Here is a 20008-nt window from a genome sequence, read left to right on the forward strand (position 1 = left end):
GTGGAGTCTGCCAGAAAGTTTACAGTTTCAGGGCAAGAGCCTTTACTAAATTTATATCTTTTTTTTTTTTACTTGAAAGGTGTAGTAAACTATATCTTTACAATCTGCTGTTGATTATTAGAATTTGCTTGCTAGCTCAAATCACATTTTTATGACATGTTACAGAAACAAAGACTTCCCAGACAATGAGTCTCAGATGTGTTCATAAATAAAATACCACACAACAAAGCATCTCTCTTTCTTTCTTTCTTTCTTTATTTGTTTCTTTCTTTCTTTTCTTTCTTTCTTTCTTTCTTTCTTTCTTTCTTTTCTTTCTTTTTTTTTTTTGCGTATGAAAGTAATCTCACCAACAAACATCCTCAAATTGATCATTGCATAATTTATTCTTCCAGTGTGCTGGAGATGATGCAATCTGACATTTTGTGTAAAGGAGTCAATGAGCTCTGAGAGTGCCGCTGCAGGAACGCACTACCATGTCAGGGAACCATGCTGCGTATAGCAAATCCTCCTAAACTAGCATCCTTCCCTTGGTTTTGTTGGCACTCTGAGGTCACTTCTGAAGTGATTTTCACATAGAGAAGACATTTCCTATGCATGAAAAATAATGTTTGCTTAACTCAGATCTTAATAACAGATCCAGCAGCCTTGTCCTGCCTCAAAAATTAACATTTTTTTATACCAGATACGCCAGTAAGAAAGCACAATCATGAGTGGTAAAAACCGCTGTCAGTTTGTCAATTTTCCCCCAGGATTTTGAGAACAATCACAAACACAGCAGCGCAAAAATCAACTGTCTCAATCTTTAGCAAACACAAAATGTACTGAATGCTTTCAGCTATAAAGCTTCCTTGAGAGGCTGTCTAATCATACTCCATGAAGGAGCTTGAATAAAAACAGTTGGATATTTTCACAAATCTAAGTAATGATCATATATGTACACTTACACTTAATTTAAATGCTTTTAAATAATAATAATAATATAATAATAATGATAATAATATAGACCAAAAATTAGACCGAGGTCAAGTTGCTGAGTCCAGAAGTAACATGTCTGTTGCATATGACAAGAACAATCAAATTAACAGATTGGAATAGAATGCTATAAATTACAGAATTCACACCATTTATCCATCTGTAATTATGCAAGACTAAAGGAATTGCATTTAAATACAGATTCCAACCATTCTGAAATTGTCATGTAGATACACAACTATGTAAAAAAGGTGTACTCAAGGAACACAAAGTGGGATAAAGGTGGCTAATTATTAACCATATGTAACATTGCATTAAAGTGATAAAATAATTCAATAAAAACATGTATGGTCCTCCCTGGTTTTAAGTGAGATGGCATTCCTCAACATTTAGCTTTCAGAACACGAAAATGTTATGTATTTTCCGGTCATATTCCAAATGCATTCAAATTATCAACAACCTTGTGGATATTTCGCAGCTCAGCATGAATGAGAAATCATTTTCATCAGAGAGTGAAGTTCATTTCTCTGCTAATAACACAGCCAGCATCTAAGAACGGAATAAATATAAGGTGTTGATTTGCTGTTGCTTTACATAAGTCTATAATTTTCTGTGCTTTTAAAGGTATTGAATACAAGCAGCAACATGAACCTGAATTGCATGACTTCAGATAGTAATTTGAAATGTCTCAGACTGTCTTAGATTTGTGGCAAAATACAGATATACCTTGCATTAAGGCAAGAGTGTAGAATTTGGTAGGGACGGTAGGGACATGTCCCCACCAATATCCAGCAACTACTGAATTGTCCCTAGCAATAATTTCGATCGAAAAATTAAGATATAACCACTGTTGTCCATCAGTGTTTATCTAGTCAATGTGTTTGGTACACAAATGGTTAACAGATATCGTCCTCTGCCACGAGCTCTATCAGGTAATAGGATTGGCTTTGCCGTTTCTTGCTAATGTATGAGAGGCTGTAGCTACATCTGGTTGTAATAAGTGCCGAACTTTGTCAACTAGATGTGTGTCTCGGCTAAGTGAGGAGGACACCATCCTTACACTAACAGTTCTGTGCACGAAAATACTGGACAAATCGTGTCTCGTATTGATTCAGTAAGGGACAGTGCAGATTATTTTTCAATACAGGACAATCCCATATTATACAGATAACCCTAAACGTTAGTGTCTCTCTTCCGTTAACGAGTAATGTCCTAAAGTTTACTTTCTTTTAGTGTTTGACCTGTTAATGTGTATAGATTTTATTTAAATACAGATCTTACATGTTAATAAACCATTTGGTTGTCAGCATTAAACAGTGCTTTTTATTTTCTTTGCAGTGACCCTCTCTATTCATTGGTTTTGGATTGGACATTTTGCAATGTATGGGGGTGGGCAGTGGGGGGTGGGGGTTCCTACCAATGCTGAGACCAAACCTACGCCCTTGCATTAAGGGTCTATGTGATTGTGATACAAAGGGACCCCTGGGGGTAGTTATTATGTGATTGTGCAGCAATCATATATTGTTCTTCCATAACTGGTGGTAGGACGAGGTACTGCAGTTTCGGCACTGCTTCTGCTCCCTCTTAATAGTCTCCTTGCCCTAGTGGTGAGATGAGGGATTTTTATGTGATTGCGTAAGCAATCATATACTGTTTTCTAGTTCTAGTGGTAAGACAAAGTATTGCACTCCATTGAAAATGAATGGACAAGGTTTTGCATTTTCGGTTGTTTTTCTCACTATTTCTACTCCCACAGTTTTCACGTTATTGATTCCTCTGCGGTGGTAACAGGTCTGCCCTAATACTGTGTAGTGCGCTTGTATATGGCTAACTGATTTGTCCACTCATTTTTTTTTTTTTTTTTTTGTTAATTGCTGTTTTAATCGCTTATTTTTCCATTGAAAATGAATGGGGAAAGCTTTAGGTCACTGGTGGTATGACAACGAATTGCACACAGCAGCAGTCGATAGCCGGATTCAGTGGTCTTTTGCTCCGTGACTACACTTCACCTGGAGATAGATCCAGTATTTCTACAGTTAAGATTTGATGATGCTGCAGTGCAATCACATTCACATTTTCTCGTGGAAATGCATCTCTAGTTCATTTTGAGGTGTTACACTTTGAATGCACTGATCAAATAAGGAGTAAATAGTGGATTCGCTGGAGGACTATAATGAACTTGAAAAAGATAAATGCAAGGAAAGATAAGAATTTATGATGATTGTATATTGTACAACCTATATACTTAAGAGTGACATTTGCAGTTCCTCATAATCATCTGCAATAAGGCTCCTTTAGACAATTTTGCACATATTTCCTCAAAATCACATAACTTGCTGCATTGTTGGCCTTTTACAGAACTTTGTCATTTTTAATTAGGGGTCAGGCACCGAAGTTGCAGGCACCTATTGTAATCGTTAGAATTGTTCACTATTATTGTTGCTCTTCTGGGAGTCTATGGCAGCCCATGGAACCCCTTGGTGGATTTTGATGAAATTTGGCACACTGATAGAGGACAGTCCAAGGTACCCAGGCACCAAATTTAGGGTCAATCCATGCATCCCTGTAGTGCCATCAACAGGCCAAATTTCAAGATGTATTTTTGTTAATAACTTTTGAACTGTTTGTCCTAGAGTTGTGATCTTTTTTCCCCTTAATCCTTGGTTCCTGATGAGTTGAATGCATTTGTGCCATATTGGATTTCCTGCCATTTTTAATTTTTCAAAAAATCTACTTTTGCGAACTAGTCCTAGACCGTTGATCCTATCACCACCAAATTTGGTACATGTCATCTAGAGAGTGGTTTGACCAAAAAAGTTATCAAAAGAATTTTGCTAGGCTGAAAGATATGTCCACTGTAGTCCAATGAATTTCAATGGCAAAGACTCCAAAACAGAAAGTGAGCCATATCTCAGCAATGCTAGGTTGGATTGATGCCAAAATTGGCATACTTAACTGCCAGGGAGAATAGTGGGTGCCCACCAAGTCTCACAACGTTTGGCTGCATGGGGGCTCTATACAAGAAAAACAAAGAAAAACATATTTAAAAGCCTGTTATTTTGGAACCAAAGCAGACATTTCAACCAAACTTCTTGTGCATCATCGCAATAAAGGCTCCTAACTGGAACATTATGGAACCTGGGTGTTGGCCATTTTGCTTTTTGGCCATCTTGGCATTCTTGATTTTCAATGGGTTTCTATGGCATCCCATCGGGTTCAATGTGTCCGTTCACCCTGTGATGGACTGGTGTCTTGTTCAAGGGTAGTTCTGATTAGTTGTCTACCTGGTGGCCCTGTGGTGCTTGGCCCTTTCATTTCTGCTTGCAGCTATATTTCTACATTCCATTGTTGGGAAAATTTCTCTAGCCTCACCAGTGAAAAATTACAACTAATTGTCAGTTTGAGATAGTTCATGTCAAATGCATCTTGACCAGTTCTTGCAAAGACATAATAAATAGTTAAACTGTCAATGTTGAATTAACTGTAGGCACCAGATTTTGTAAATTGTTCTTGTTTCAGTATATATTAAGCTATGAGCACAAGCAAGAAATCACATAATCTTAAAAGGCATCTTAGGTACTGAAATGAGCCATTATCATTCTCAGTTCCAGCAAATTGGAAGGCATTTGCTTGTGCACTTTTTTTCTTGCACAAAAAACTAGTTGTTGATGCTTTTTGTAAAATCTGCCTCTGAGTTTTTATATAATCAACGCTGATGAGTGTACGTTGTAAAAATACCCTCTCAGTGTTAATATAATACCACACCCGCAAGAGTAAATGACATTAGAGAGCACTCAAACACAGCACCACCCTGTAGGTAACACAGTGGCACAAATCCAAAATCAATCAAATAATAAAGGCTGTCCTTGACCCACAATGTATATGATTACTTGGACCTATGGTGGCCATCCCATTAACCTAATTATATTATTTTCGAGTAACGATGTTTGGTCTAATAATGACATCTAATGATGACAGCTCCATGTGCTGTGCAGTACCACTGACCACTGACTTGATTTGTTGTGGTTTGGGTCTCAGTGTGTTTGGCTGTCTGGTCTCATGCATTTTGTTTGCTTTATTTCATTGTATAATTACTGTACTGTATTCATTATAGTATTATTGATATGAGTAGTATGTTAATGTGAAAAATACATGAACTTAGTGAAAAAAATATAACAAACGTAGCTTTATTTTTTTTATATATCTTTATGATCTATAAAATATAAGGAGATTTCCAACTTACAGTGTATTCAGCTCTCAACGGAGTTATTAGAACAGAACTGAGGTCAACCTATATACCGTATATAGTCATCATGGAGCAATTCACCAGGGCCACTGTACCAGTCATTTCAGTGAGGGCACGGGAGTCAGGCATAACCATCTGGTGTCATCATTTCTCTTTCTAGCTGCAGCTTACTAGCCCAAATTAGGGAGTGTCCTGTGACATTCAGGTTGCAACTGGATAATTTGGATTTTTGCAGAGGACATAGCCTAAGTTACAGAAAAACACCTGAATAGATATACTGCAAGAGCTCCTATCTAGAAACAACATTGGTAAACATGGGACTCACCATTATGAAAGACAGAACAAAGATGATACACATCAATGATCAGTAACAATAAAGAACATGACATCTTCCCAGGTGAATCACTAGAGGACCTGAGCCTGTGAAACATTATTGGCCAGGATGGTGGGACAGACAAGAACATACTAATAAGGACAGGAAGTGGAAAAACTGATTTTCTAATCCTAAAGCCAATTTGAAATTCTGGAGTTATATCACAAAGTAGGAAAAATTTTGTATATATTCGATACCAATGCAAAATCTGTACGACAGGCACAGGTGACAAATCCCAGCCTTACCAACAGCTGAATAAATTGGAGATGTCAAACTGGGGAGAGTGAAATGGAGTGAAATATGAAAAAAGAAGACATGAAACAATGAGCTCTTGGAAAGAGCTATTCCAATCAAGAATATATAGAGGTATAGACAACCCAATGCAGTAGCAGTTCGTGTGGCCATACACTAACACCAAAAACTGATGTTAAAAGACATTCTCTAATAAAGAACATTCAGATAAAGAGAGGGAGGGACAGAAAAAGCTAGAGAAGATCTGCAGAAACTTAGTTGAGAGAAACAGTTCAGTTCTGGAAGTGGCTGGCCTGATATCAAGTCTTGAGTGACCAATATTCTGGTATTTCCTGGAAGCTCTACATGCCAGTCAACACTAGAAAGTTTGCTGTATGAGAAGTCTGTGGCCATTTGTATCAAGGGTCCCAGGGTAAGAGTGATGATCGAGGTTTTACTCTGAGGAATTAGATAGCAGAGCCTCTGGTTTCCTTGTGTGCTGTGATCTACCAAGTATAGTACCCAATGGCCTGCATTCCAGATCTTATAACTGTCTATTGCTGGACTTCATCAGGCACTTCTCACAGTGAAACTACCTCAGATACATAGTCCTTCCAGAACCTTCCTTGTCTATTAACTCACTGTCACTTAATCAGCTTGCCACCACAATCCTCTAGTGCACACACTCAAAGAAGCTGGAAACAACACTAGAGCAGAAGGATCAGTAATCAAGCTCTGGCAGTTCTCTGAACATTCTTGCTCTACACTATGACTTCCTTTACTGTGCCTCAAAGGCTGCAGCATTGTCTGAACAATGTTTAAAGAACAATGAAACTGTAAAGCCCTGCCTTGTCTCAGCAGCCTCTGTCTCCCTGTTTGCCTTATTTCAGGCCAAAGTGTCAGATAAGTAATGTGCCTCCGGTCAAGAGCAAAGCCCTCTGGGACCTGCAGAGCAAAAAATGAGAATAACGGTGCATGTCCTTGCACATAAGAGCAGAGAACGAAAGCCCAAGACACTGATGTAACTCCACCTCCCCTCTCTTACAAAGAACTGACAGTTTTTGGGGGGTTTTTTGCACTCTCTGTGAATCCCGCTATTTTGGTACAAGCGTCAGTTTTCAGTGCACTGTCTTACTGTTTCAGCAGACCACTCTACTTGCCTTTGGCTTAAATGCATAGCCTTGAAAGGTATCACTTCTCCTTGTCTGCCTCTCACAGGCAGTAACAGTATCATATATGCGCCTGTTTGCAAGTCTTTGATATTGATACATAATTTATTCAATTCAGGGTATTTAAAATTGGGAAAGGAAGATCTTAAAGCTAGAAGCTACATATGTTTTTCAAATGCACGCAAGCTGAGTAAGCAAATCTGTTCCTTAATGCCTTACACAACAGAAAGCAGAAAAATTATCTTCTCTTGCATTATATACCATGAATCATTAAATAACTACCAAAAGTTGTGAGAAAAACTCACATTAACATCATTTCATCTTTGACTCAGTTTAATTAAAGGCGAAGCTATAATGAAAAAGCTGCTGTATTCATGAGATCAAGCCACACTGAGATAAAACACTTCTCTTAAATATTTTCTGGCATGTTTCAATTTACTTGTTTGTTTTACTTTCACTGGTTTCAGGAAAGTTCAACAGTCAATCTGTACAAAATTGCAGGAAATGCATTTTCAACAGTTTCTAAGGGAGGGCCTTCAGATTTCCTGCCCATGTGCAGTGTTGTTTGAGGTAGCAGTTGAGTAAAAGCAAAGATATCTCTCTGGAAAATGACTCAAGTAAAAATTAAACAATGAGAAAACTACTCAAGTAGAAGTTTTAAAGTATCTGATAATGTATCTACTCAAGTATAAAAGAACAAGTAAATGGCACATGAAAAAGCAGCAGGACCTTTCCTTGTTGTTTTATATGGTCAAGAAAAGAGTCTTCCTCTCAAACTGTTCATAAAAAAATCCAGTCTGCCATCTTCCTTGTGCCAATTGTACAATAGATGCTCCTGGTACATTTTTTTTCTTTTTGTTTTATTAATAAATTTTTTATACCTCTGTGACCTTACACAAATGCTTTGGAATCCTGTTACAGTGAGTCACGTATGGGTAAAATAACTGCAACCAAGTCAAACCTATAATCAGGTGATCTAAAGAAGAGAGCAATACAAGGCAGGGCTGAAATGAGGCTGGGGCAGACTCATGTTATCCTTGCAGTGCGAGCTGGTCATAACTATGGTAGCCTTGAGAATACTAGTCCAGGGGAACATGTAATTTGGCTAAATGATTCACTGAGCAAAGCATTGTGTGTATTTACATATTTGTTTTTTCTTCTGCTGATTTGATACTGCAGTAAGTAACAAAGGTGTCTGGGGAAACATATGGGAGTTAAAATAGCATTTATTTTTGAAAATGTAGTGAAGTAAAAACAGAAGTTGACAGAAACATTTATACTCAGGTAAAGTGGGAATATTCCCAAAGCATATTTAAGCACAGTAGCGAAGTATTTCTACTTCATCCCCATACACTGCCTCCCATGTGTTATGCTTAAGTAAGCCATGGGCTGAGGAAGATTCCAGTACTTTTCAGTGGTTAATGCTTTTCATCTAGCCCAATTACACCAAGTAAAAGACTCAGTATCTCTACTGTCACAAGCTGTCACTAAATGCCACTTAGCCACAGGGGTACAGCACATACCCACTCAATTTATTAACACATACTGTTGCTGAGAATCAACCAGTATCTGAGTGTCTTCTCAGCTTGCCGTAGAGGTGACCTCCGTCATAAGTGCCTGGCTTTAAACACAGGCCTTGAAAGGACATTTAGTTCAATATTTGGTCATATGAAATCTGTTTCACATTCTTAGAGAGGCACCAGAGAGTCTGTCCATGTCTTAGGAAATGCCATCGATGAATAACTCAAATAATAATTCTGTGTATCTCCCAGAATTTTTTTTTTTTTACTGGAATCCACACCTGCATTTTTGTTGTGTATGTTCATTTTGTCTTGTTGTGAATTTGCAATTGTCCCCTCATGTGTTTTGACCCTCCAAGTACAAACATAAGCCATCTGTCCTCCTGGAACACTTGCATTCATAACTGTCTGATTATCCATTGGTGGGCCTGGCAAACCCAGATCAGGCATAATTCACAGTGAAATTACCTGAGGTTCATTGTCCCTCTGTTGTCTTCTGTATGTATTGGTTCAGATTAAGCCCAAGTTTGCCGCCATAACACAGCCTCTGGATGAATTTGCTGCTGCTGCAACATTGACTGCACCTTTAAAGCTACAGCTCTGACCAAATGATGTTAGGAGAGCAGTGAGCCCGTGAAGTCCTGGCTGGTCTCAGCAGCTTGTGTCCCAATTGCCTCATTTCGGGCCAAAGTGTCAAATAAGTAATATGTCTCTGGTTTAGAGCAAAGCCCTCTGGGATTTGCAGTGTAGCAAATGAGAATTACAATGCATGTCCTTGCACCTTAGAGCAGAGAAAGAAAGGCCAAGAAACTCACTTTATTCTGCAGCAAAGACTCTGTAGGATTAATATACGTTTCAGCTACTGAGTTATAAGTCATAGTTTTACATGTGTGGGCAATACTGTAACAAGCAACGTTCATGCAAGTAACACAGAGCTAACTTGTTTTGATGCAACTGTTCATAAAACTGTTGTTGAGGATGTAATGTGGCTGTGATGGAAATAACCGCACATTCTCAGACTTTGCTTTGATCTTTAAGATGGAGGAATTGCCTAATGGTGCCCTTTTAATGGTTGAAGAATATTTCAGTACTCGTTAGCGACTAATTCTGTTCTTCTGGCCAAATTATCCCGAGAAACAAAAAGACTGAGAACAGATTCTATACTCATACAAGCTGTTTCTAAAGGCCACCTAGCCACAGGGGCACAGTACATACCCACTTAATTTATTAACATGTGCTGAGGATGGGAACCAACCACAATTTGGATGTCCTCTTAGCTTGCTTTAGAGGTGTTATCCCTCAGGAGTGTCTGGCTCGCAACTCAGGCTTTGACTGGACATTTAGCTGAATGTTTGGCCATGTGAAATCTGTTACACATTCATAGAGAGGCATCAGAGAGTGTGCCCGAGTCTTAGGAGATGCCTTTGATGAATATTTCATGGACCATTCAGTGGTCTTTTATGACAGAAGATTGCCTGGTATTCATACACTTGAAAGCCATTCAGATGAACAATCAGTGACAGAATTCATTGTGTGTTTTTCACTATCACACACTCAAACTGAAAGAAAGAAAGAAAGAAAGAAAGAAAGAAAGAAAGAAAGAAAGAAAGAAAGAACGAAAGAAAGAAAGAAGGAAAGAAAGAGGGAAAGATCAATGAGGAGTGTAATACAGATCAAAATGGAAAAGACAGAAAAAAAAAATATTTTGTCACATTGCCTATTTTATTTTTAAACTTCACCTCTGGCACTCCTATATCATCTGCAATAGAAGGATGAAAAAGTCTTAGTGAAGTTGAATCTCCCTCTCTGGAAAGAGTCGTTTGTTCTGTCAATGACAAGGCTTCTGAATTGCCCTGAGAGAGATGTGCCAGTGCTTACAGTTTGCAGGTGAGGGAAAATTAGGTCATAGCTCTCCGCTCACAGGTGACATGATGCTCTAGCACACTTTAACCAATTAAATGAGACATTATGAGACTCTTCATCTACAATAACGTCGTCATGTCCACCTATACAACATTACCGTGATTGAAGCCCACCATTACGTTGTCCTTGGTTAAAAATTCAACACTCACATTAAACCCCACAATAGCTGCTGTGTTGTTTGAGATCAAGGTAACACAGGCAAACGCTATCGGCAAGACGGAGGTCCCAGTAGTACCATTAGAAAAAATAGCATTGAAGTTGTTTGATGATTTTTGTTCAGATCATAAAGGCAAACAATGCTTCAGACAACAATGTCCCAGTGTCTGGGTTTACCTCACAATAGTATGCTGACCAGGAAAAAAATGAAATTGCTCCCCAAGCCCTCTTCCCAAGTTCCTCTCCAGTACATAGCTCTATTACCTGCACAGTAGCTCATATCAAGGTGATTTATTGCCAAGGAGAGCTCCAGTTGTTTAAAATGGTCAGTGCGATTAGTCATATATGCGTTGAGGCGGAAAAAAAAAAAAGAACTGGAACCCTCCTGCAAATTAAAAGCAGCTGTAGACAGTTGTCGACCACAGCAAGGTGGTCATATGTGCCAAGCGTCAGAATGTCACTGGGGAATGAGTGGAGAAAAAAGTGGGTCATTACTTTCCCCTCATATTTTTGTGGAGGAGAAAAGGAGGAATGGAGGAGCTCAGCATCTACAGAGCCTACACTCATGAATTTAAAAGTGAAAGCTCACTTAACCTCAGGATTCCAGAATAAACAAGACTGCACTGCTCAGATGACTGTTGAAATTTCCCTCTAAATATAGACCTATAATTCCACTAGAAGATAATAGCATTTCTCCATTTAGATTTAGAGGTGTGTTTTTTTTCTATGAAACATTTCAAATGTGCTTCAAATTTGTACCTTTGTACTTCAAATAGACAGCAAAAATGTCATTTAAACTTTAATTCATCATGCGAAAGATATTGAAGTATTTCTCAAATGGTACTGAGGCAAAATCTTTCATACACTGTGACCAGCAAAAATCTAAACAATATTAGACAACAAACGCATTTGCAACAAGCATAGGGGTCTAATCTGTGGCCTAATATCTTCTTTGCTGAGTGTACAAAATGTCTAGAGGGGAAATAAATGTCAGGTTGTGTGTTTGCATAGCTTTCTTGATTGTGTAGGGTTCAGTGGAGTAAGAGGCACTAGAGTTCAGCCTTTGACAGAGCTATTAAAAGTGCCTCAGGAGGTACAAAAAGCAGAAAAATCAAAAGGGTAAAGCTTTGGCTCCTTCCCTCATAAACAGTCTTGCATTCAGCCATACGTAGCCACAATTAAGCATTCCACAAAATTGCGCCAGTGTACTTACTGCATACTTTCTGAACTCACTGTAAGAGATGCAATTATTTTAAGACTGTGTGTTTGATGTGTGGTCTCTCATTTACAAAATGTGGCAGACTTTGTGGTCTGCTGTGTTACAGATTTATTGCAGGTCTTACCTCTTATGTTTGACTTCAAACTGATGAAAACTTCCAGGGCCATAATCCCCATGTGCGACAAAACTAGGAAAGCAAAAATAGGTTTATCATGTTATATGTTGTTGGGGTTTTTTTTCTTCTTTGTGCTTTGAAACCAACACCAACATCTAGAAGAGCCTTGCAGAAAAACTGAAATGACAGACTACACAATTACACAATTGCTTTATTCAGTAGTATACTAGCTTTTCATCAAGAACAGCACGGAACTTGGCAACAATAACGTTTCTTAAAACGCTCAAATTCTCAGTCAAACATAACTCATTGTGACGATACAGAATACTGGTTTGTTGTCAATGGCAGTATCAAACAAATTTTATCAAAAATAATAACCAAAAATAAAACCAAGCAAAAGAATTATTATTGAAATATTCATTTTACTCTCACAGGTACGTAATGTTACCAGCTAAATATTAGCAAATGACCGTCAATTTCTTATCGTCAAACCAGGCACCTGGGCACAAACAGCTGCTTGTTTTCTTTGAGTGTTGCCAGATGCTGAGCTGAACGCGTCTAGTGGCCATGAAAGTATTCCCTGTCCATTTGTCTTAACTCTAATAGCCACCCAGACTGACGGCCTTTGTCGTCAGTGTCCACTGGCATAAATCCTTTGTTTTCAAACATACATAAAAAATAAAACATGATATTTGCCTCTGATCCTGGTCAATAACAACTTCCGTGAGAAGAGTGCACCACAGAGCCATATCTGGGGCTTTTAGTCGAGGAAATGAAAGGAAGCAGAGACATCTACATTTCAAAGAGCTGAGCCCGTAATTGAAATGAACCCTTAGTAATCTATTCCATTCAGTGCTGACAAATGTGTGCAGAATAGATCAGGGTTGTGATGAAGTGCCTATCAATGCTCCAACTGTCATCTTCCATCAGAAAGGGCCAACTGAAACATACAACAATAATATCATTTAATTCTCTGTAGAACCACAATAGCAGTTTGTCTTGTGGACTCTGTCATGCATTCAACACATGTGAGCACCATCTGCACTGCTCTTTCTGACTGATGTGTGGAGAAGTTATTTCCCTAGAGGTTCCTCATTTTACTGCAATGTGTCCACAGCCAGGTAGCAAAGAACTCTCTCTCTCTCTCTCTCTCTCTCCTCTATTCTCTCCCTTTCATCTGTGTCATGTTTCAGAGATTCAGCCTTGTTTTGTTTTCATTACAGTTCATCTTCTGGTGTCTTTGGCCCTGCTGCTTGCTGTCTGTTTGAACAAGACGGAAAATCCCCATGAGATGAGAATGAGGCAGTAGATTTAATTCACAGTGTCTTTAATTTCCATAATGGCTGTAGAGACAGGGGAACAAGTAAAAGTGGGGCTGGGGGGGAATAGGCTTGTATGGAGGTACTGTGATGGTAGCTGTAGACATTTTCAATCTCTAAGAGAGATGTACCTCGCCTTCAGAAAAATAAATAAATAAATAAATAAGTAAAAAAGAAAGAAAGAGAGAGAAGAAATGGAGACAAGCGGGGCAACGGAACACTTGAGAGAGGAGCTTAACCCTGGGGAGAAATTAGCTTTGCTCATGTGACTGCCCATGTGAGCAACAGTGGTTAAATCACAATTTGCTGGAGTACAGGGATCCACTGGTAGCTGTAGAGGCAAAAGGAGCTGAGATCTAGTGCCTTACAGTGAATGTTTGCTGCCACAAAATTCTGCCTAAACAATTGATTTCATTGTCTACCATTATTCTGAAATTTCAATCAACCAACCGTAAATGACAACTCTATACAAGAGGGTACAAAAATATCCTTATTCAGTATAATTCTCAACAGGTGCACATACCCAAATGGCATAAAGCTGTAGCTTTTTTCTAGTGTCATGCCAACACTGCAGGCCTGAAAAGACATACAAGGGTACAGCTGCAGCAAACACCCATTAACCTGCTCAAATAGCTCTCCTTATCACACATGTCCAGTTCACCACAATAACTGGTGACCGGTGAGGCTGAGTGCAGGACAACCCAACTCCGATTCATCACAAACCTGACAGCTTGACCCAAATTACACACACATTCTCTCTGTCTGTCCCTCTCTCTCTTTCTCTCTCTCTCTCTCTCTCACACACACACACACACACACACACATTCCAGTTAAGTCTTCACATCACCTCTGAATGACAGTCATCATGTTATGCTCCAATGGTAGCCGTATCTCACAACCTAGAATGACAACCAGGGGACATGCTGTCATGAGCATACTAGCCTCTTTCTTCAGCTTACCTGCCACCGGGTCTCCCTGACCTTTACTGAACCATCTCCTGGGAAAAAGAAGGGCTCAATCAGGCAAACCACCCAAAGGCTTCATTGGGAATATTGTCAGTCATTAATTTCCTCTTTGATGGGACTCTTTTCTGACTCAACCTGTATCCTGAAAAGACATAAACGTAAATGCTTCTTACAGTGTGCGACCAAAGTGCATCAAAGTCAGAGGGCTTCATTGAGAAGTTGATTGTATGTGAATAAAAAGCATACATTCCTGAGGAATTAGACTCAGGGATGTATTATAACTACATTATGACTATAGATATATAGATTATAACTACAGTATCAAACTTTTTTTTTTTTTTTAAGATTAACATACCATTTACCACAATAATATAACATCTGTAATAGTTACACATCTGCCAGAAATAGTGTTATGCAGAGCACTAGCCAGGTTTGGTGGAGACTTTGGGGTCTCTTTGGAATACAGTACTATTATATCTTTATCCAAACTAAAATAACACAACCAAGATGGTCAAGTTCTCATAACATGGTGTATGCAGTTTGACAGAAATACAAATGTTCCCTTAAACCGTTTCCTCCAGAACAACTCAAACACACCACATACAAACATAAATGGTACATTCTGGAAAATTAAATTAAATTTCGTCCACTGTTCCCTATCTTTAATCAAAAAGACTTTTTGAAAAGAAGCTGTACGGTTATTCAAAAATGAACAGAAGAAGTAAAGCGGTTATCCTTGCCCCAAAAGCCTCGGTAAACATGACACTGTATTCATCAACACAGTCTCCGTGTATCTTCATGATGAACCTACTTATGAGTGATAACAAATGAGTCTTGCCTTGCTCTTTAACCATGAACCGCAGTCCTTCACAAACATCTACACTGCATTGGCAGAGAAAGCTAATTAACTCTCTTTATCATAATTTCTTTGCTGAGTCCAACTCCTTTTGTCAAGTATTCAGACTGCAAATGCAGAACAGTCAGAGCTGGGAAAAAAGTTCCCTTCACCCCGGTCAAATAAGGGTTGTGAAGACGGGACGAAAACAGGAGGCAGTAGAGGAAGAGAAGGACTGTCTGTTTTGTAGAAAAACAGTCTGAAGCAGAAAGCATAAGTGCTTAAAAACAAAAATATAACCTTAACCTTTATTAAAAACCGGTGGAGGCTTTAGAAAGCTCGGAGCTTTGAATCAATTATAATGTTTATATAACTCTCAAGTATGATGGACTTTATTGATATTGCTCACAAGGCAATAATAGTTCCAAATGTAAGATCTATATTGTGAATTCAGAACGTACGTTGGTGCATGCTTTTAGCTTTTTTTTCAGTATGTAATATTTTGCCTCTCTAACAGTCCAATGAATGCAAGCTTAGATGACTATTCAGAACAAATAGATTTGGGGGGAAAAATGAATAAAAGCTGTTCTTTCATTTTACACAAATATTTCAAAATGAGGATAGGTACAATAGCTATACATATATATATATATATATATATGTGTGTGTGTGTGTGTGTGTGTGTGTGTGTGTTTGTACTATTTATAGTACACCGTCAGTCAAATGTTTTTGGGCACTTAAGTACTTGTCAATAATAATAACCTTCACCTCTTAATACAACCTACTAACTCACAGAATTCAAAAGAAAATTGCTTATATCTTGCAATTTCTCTTTGCAAAAACTGCAAAACTGAAGTAACAACTGACAAAAGTACTGCTATGGGAATAATGGTATACCCCACCCATTGTATACCCTTGTTGTGATGTCAGCACTCATCCGTGGGTACCTTTGAGAGAAAGGACTTTCAGTATGTGCTTTTAAGTGTGCGCTGTCATCTGTCACTGATCATTATGTAGTCAAAGCCTACTCTTCATACCAGGGAAGACACTTTGATGAACATGAAGCTGAATGTTGCATAAATGTACACAAAGTATTAATAAACACCTTTTTTATGTTTTATGTTTGCAGGCATTTTTCTTACTTAACTGAAAAGTAAAAAGAGAAAAACAAATATTACACAGAAAAAGTTGATAAATAAATAAATAAAGCCAAGGTGTTCCCAAAAGTTTGGCAGGCAGTGTATCTAAAACACCCTTTGTCATGTGTTAATGATCATATATATTCTCGAACCATCCAGGCAGCTTGTTTCAATTATTTTTGATTGAATCACTGCTGTACAGTTATTAACGAATATAGTTTGAATAATGATCAAATCCAAAGCAGCAACTGATTTAATATTTTACACAAAGTTGACAAACAGATCACAACACTATTTAGTTGAGTTTGAATAACGATCAAATCCACAGCAGCGACATGTTTAAGTGATATAATGTCTTATGCGTAAAAGCTGACAAATCAGAATTACGTTTAAATGAGTTTCCTGAGTTATGGAACATTGGCTGAACACTTAAGCAATCAGAGAACATGCTGATTATTATATTAATCTTAATCTGTCCCAGGGCTGTGTATGTGAGAGTGTGTGCTTGAGAGAGAAAGCGAGAGTGTGCGTGTGTGTGTGTGTGTGTGTGTGCATGTTGGTGTTCGTTAGTGTCTTCATTGGCTATAATATACTACTCCACACTGCCTCTGAGAAAGATTAAGAGGAGCTCAGCTATGTAATTTCTCATCGTAACACAACACATACATAAATATTAATAGCTTGGTTTTCAGCTCATAGGCATGAATCATCTCTACATTGCAGGAATTCTGAGAATTCTTCACTACACTAGTGTTCTAAAACGGGCAGAACATAGGTAAGCGATTGAAAAGGAATAAAAAATAAATAAATTAAGAGCTACACACCAAGGCGATACAGAGAAGTCAGTTATTCAGACAAATGACTTTGCTGAGTTAGCTTGAGGCACAAATATGGACTGAGATGCATGCTGACAAATATAATTTATTATGTGATTACTGGTTGAGTAGCCTATTGCTCTGATGTATTTTATGCGCTTGTTTTGTCTGCACTACAACTCCAGCTGTAGGGATAGAATAATGACACTGAACTCCTAATCAGGGAAGGATGATAGAAACACTGTATCTACGTATGGAGCAGTAATCTTCAGTACATCTGGCATGATTTCATGATTTAGAGGTTTGAGTAGTCCTCGTGTGTGTATATATATACGTGACGTGTGTGTGCGTGCGTGTATGTGTGCGTGTGTGTGAATTATGAGGGGCCAGACAGGAAAGCTGAATATATAAATGTAACTCTGAATACATAAACTCAGTTTCTGAATATGTAAATATAACCCCAACACACCCCAAGCACCCCTAATTAGGATAAGCGGCTTAGATAATGAGTGAGTAAGTGAGTGAGTGAGTATATATGCTGTATATATATGTGTGTGTGTGTGTGTGTGTGTGTGTGTGTGTGTGTGTGTGTGTGTGTGTGTGTGTATTTAATTTATATATGTATATAATTTAACATTTTTGTTTGATTATCTTTGAGTGTACTGCAACATTTTTACTGATCTTATTGTTAAACTTCTTTTGCTCACTCAGTAGTCTATGGAGAAAAAAAAAAGAAATTATTCAAAAAAGAAAAATTGTCTTGTGATATGCTGAGCATAAACTAACTTTTATATATTCAGAGTTACTTTTTTATATTCAGGAACTGTATTTATATATTCAGAATTACATTTATATATTTCCTGTTTGGCCCCTCATAAATATAATATAATATTATAAGATAATATATACATATGTGTGTGTGTGTGTGTCTGCGTGTGTGTGTGAATATATAAATATATATATATATATATATATATATATATATATATATATATATATTCAGAGCGTACATACCCCTTTGAGACCTGAAGAGATTACGCTTATGTAATTTAGCCATGTACATTATTGTTGTGTACAGTTAAGATAAATGCTGATTGGTTTTGCTTCTGTAGGTCTATGACCAGCCCTATAAAGCAGTGCTGGACGGGATGGAAACTGACAGCGTGATGGAAATTGACCCCGCCCACCACGTGGAGGTCTTCAGAATGGGTAACGGCAGTGATGAAGTCCTGGAGGTCCACGACTTTAAAAATGTAAGCATTATTTTACCAAAAAGTTATTTTAAGGTTTTCATTTGGTTTGTATTTCTATAATACGAAAGACATTTTTCTTCTTTAAATGTTCTCCATCCTAATAAATAATCAAACAAATAAAGGATTTTCTTAAGAAAAAGAACAATCTCTCATCTAGACTTTTTCTCTTACTCTTGTCAGGTTTTGAATAGAACAGAAAATCCAAAATACACACACTGAGATACACAAGCACACACACATACACACACACATACACAGCTTGTTGTTTGTCTCTCTTCTATCCTAGTCTCCAAATGATCCCCTTCAAACAGTGAAGCAAATCCACCAAGGAGTTCTAGTCTGATTCAAAGCTTTGGCCACATAGGAACAAACAAGGCAGTGGTCAAAACCACTCCAAGAACATTTTGATTAAAACAAGAAGGCAAAAGAACAGATCTATGTTATTATGAGTTATGCTTTGTGTTAGCTTGGATCAGTTAGGAATTGATTTTTATAAAGGAAGGATGTTACAAGTCATTACACATTTCAAAGCCACCTTAAAAACAATCTGGCTAGAGCCTCAGGGTTATATAGCAGGAATGAAAATGGGGAGAAAATGCCTTCAGGAGCAAAGGCCAAATCCCCTCTCTAGTGTATCAAAAGAATACTCTGAGCATCCCACAGGCTCCTTGGAACAAGGAACTGGAGATAAGAATTCCACGGCACGATCACAGAGTGAAAGAAAGAAACACTGAATATAGTCTGTTTTGAATCCGCTGTATCCTCCAGCACATATGAAGACAAGAAGTAACACTACATATGATCTAGCTCTGCCTATGCCGCGGGCTATTGATGAATTTTTATCAGACTTTGCCTTACCTGGATTCTGTTTTACCACTGAAGTTTCACTTAATGCAGTTCTCAGTGGAAAGACAAAGAAATGAAAATATACAACATGAGAAAAATTTGAAATGGAGAGGGCACGGAGCTCTATATTGTTATTTCTGTGAAGCTCTGTAAGGAGAAAAAAAAAAGAAAAAGGAAAAAAAAAAAACAATGTTCATTGAGGATGAAATTTGAAATATAGAGGTTTTTTTAAAGAATTTGCTGATGGAATTGTCCCACTGAGGCAAAATATGATGAGTAAAAAAAACCATACCTCAAACAGTGGTTCAACAGCAAGTTCAATTATTTGAAATAAAGGAAGATCTTCTGTTATTCAAAGAAGTCCTCCGTAATACCTCCCCCAAACCATGTTTACAGAAAAAATATATTGTTCAGCTGAGATGAAAAACATCAAAAACAGATTAACTGAAGAAAAAAAATGGGGGATCTCATTTAAAGCCATGAATTATGTTATTAAAAAAGAAAAAGCAATGTTTGCTGACATTTTGACATATGCACATGTTCTTTAAAGTCCGCTAAAGACCGTACAAACACACACACACACACACGGCTAAAAATAAAGAATGATTCACACCCTCAAAAAAAATATTCTGTATAGATCAGAAAGTCTTTTAATTGCACAATAAAAATAAAAGTAGTCATTAAAATATTTATCCAAGAGTGAAGAAAGTCAGTAAACTAAGTATCAGAAACATGACAGTGATGTGGCCATGATTACTACAGCAGTCTCTTAAATTTCTCTTGCCATCTCGGTGGTCGACATTTCCAATCAAATGTCTGTTCAATTGGAGAGCTGTCTCCGTACATGCTTACATTTAATAATGGGAAACCTGTATTCTAATGCCGCCTCTTCAATCACATCCTTTTCCCATT

General features: G+C 37.8%; 1 protein-coding gene across 1 annotated transcript in view; it reads left to right on the top strand.

Annotated features, from left to right (window-relative positions):
- tnmd (tenomodulin) overlaps window positions 1-20008 on the top strand; it is a 38056-nt gene that overhangs the window by 7101 nt on the left and 10947 nt on the right. Inside the window, exon 3 of the mRNA XM_030766837.1 lies at window positions 18110-18250. Coding sequence (XP_030622697.1) covers window positions 18110-18250 — 141 coding nt within the window. The remainder of the gene's footprint in view (window positions 1-18109; window positions 18251-20008) is intronic.

Source organism: Chanos chanos, chromosome 2 (assembly GCF_902362185.1).
Source record: "Chanos chanos chromosome 2, fChaCha1.1, whole genome shotgun sequence".
Classification (NCBI taxonomy): domain Eukaryota; kingdom Metazoa; phylum Chordata; class Actinopteri; order Gonorynchiformes; family Chanidae; genus Chanos; species Chanos chanos.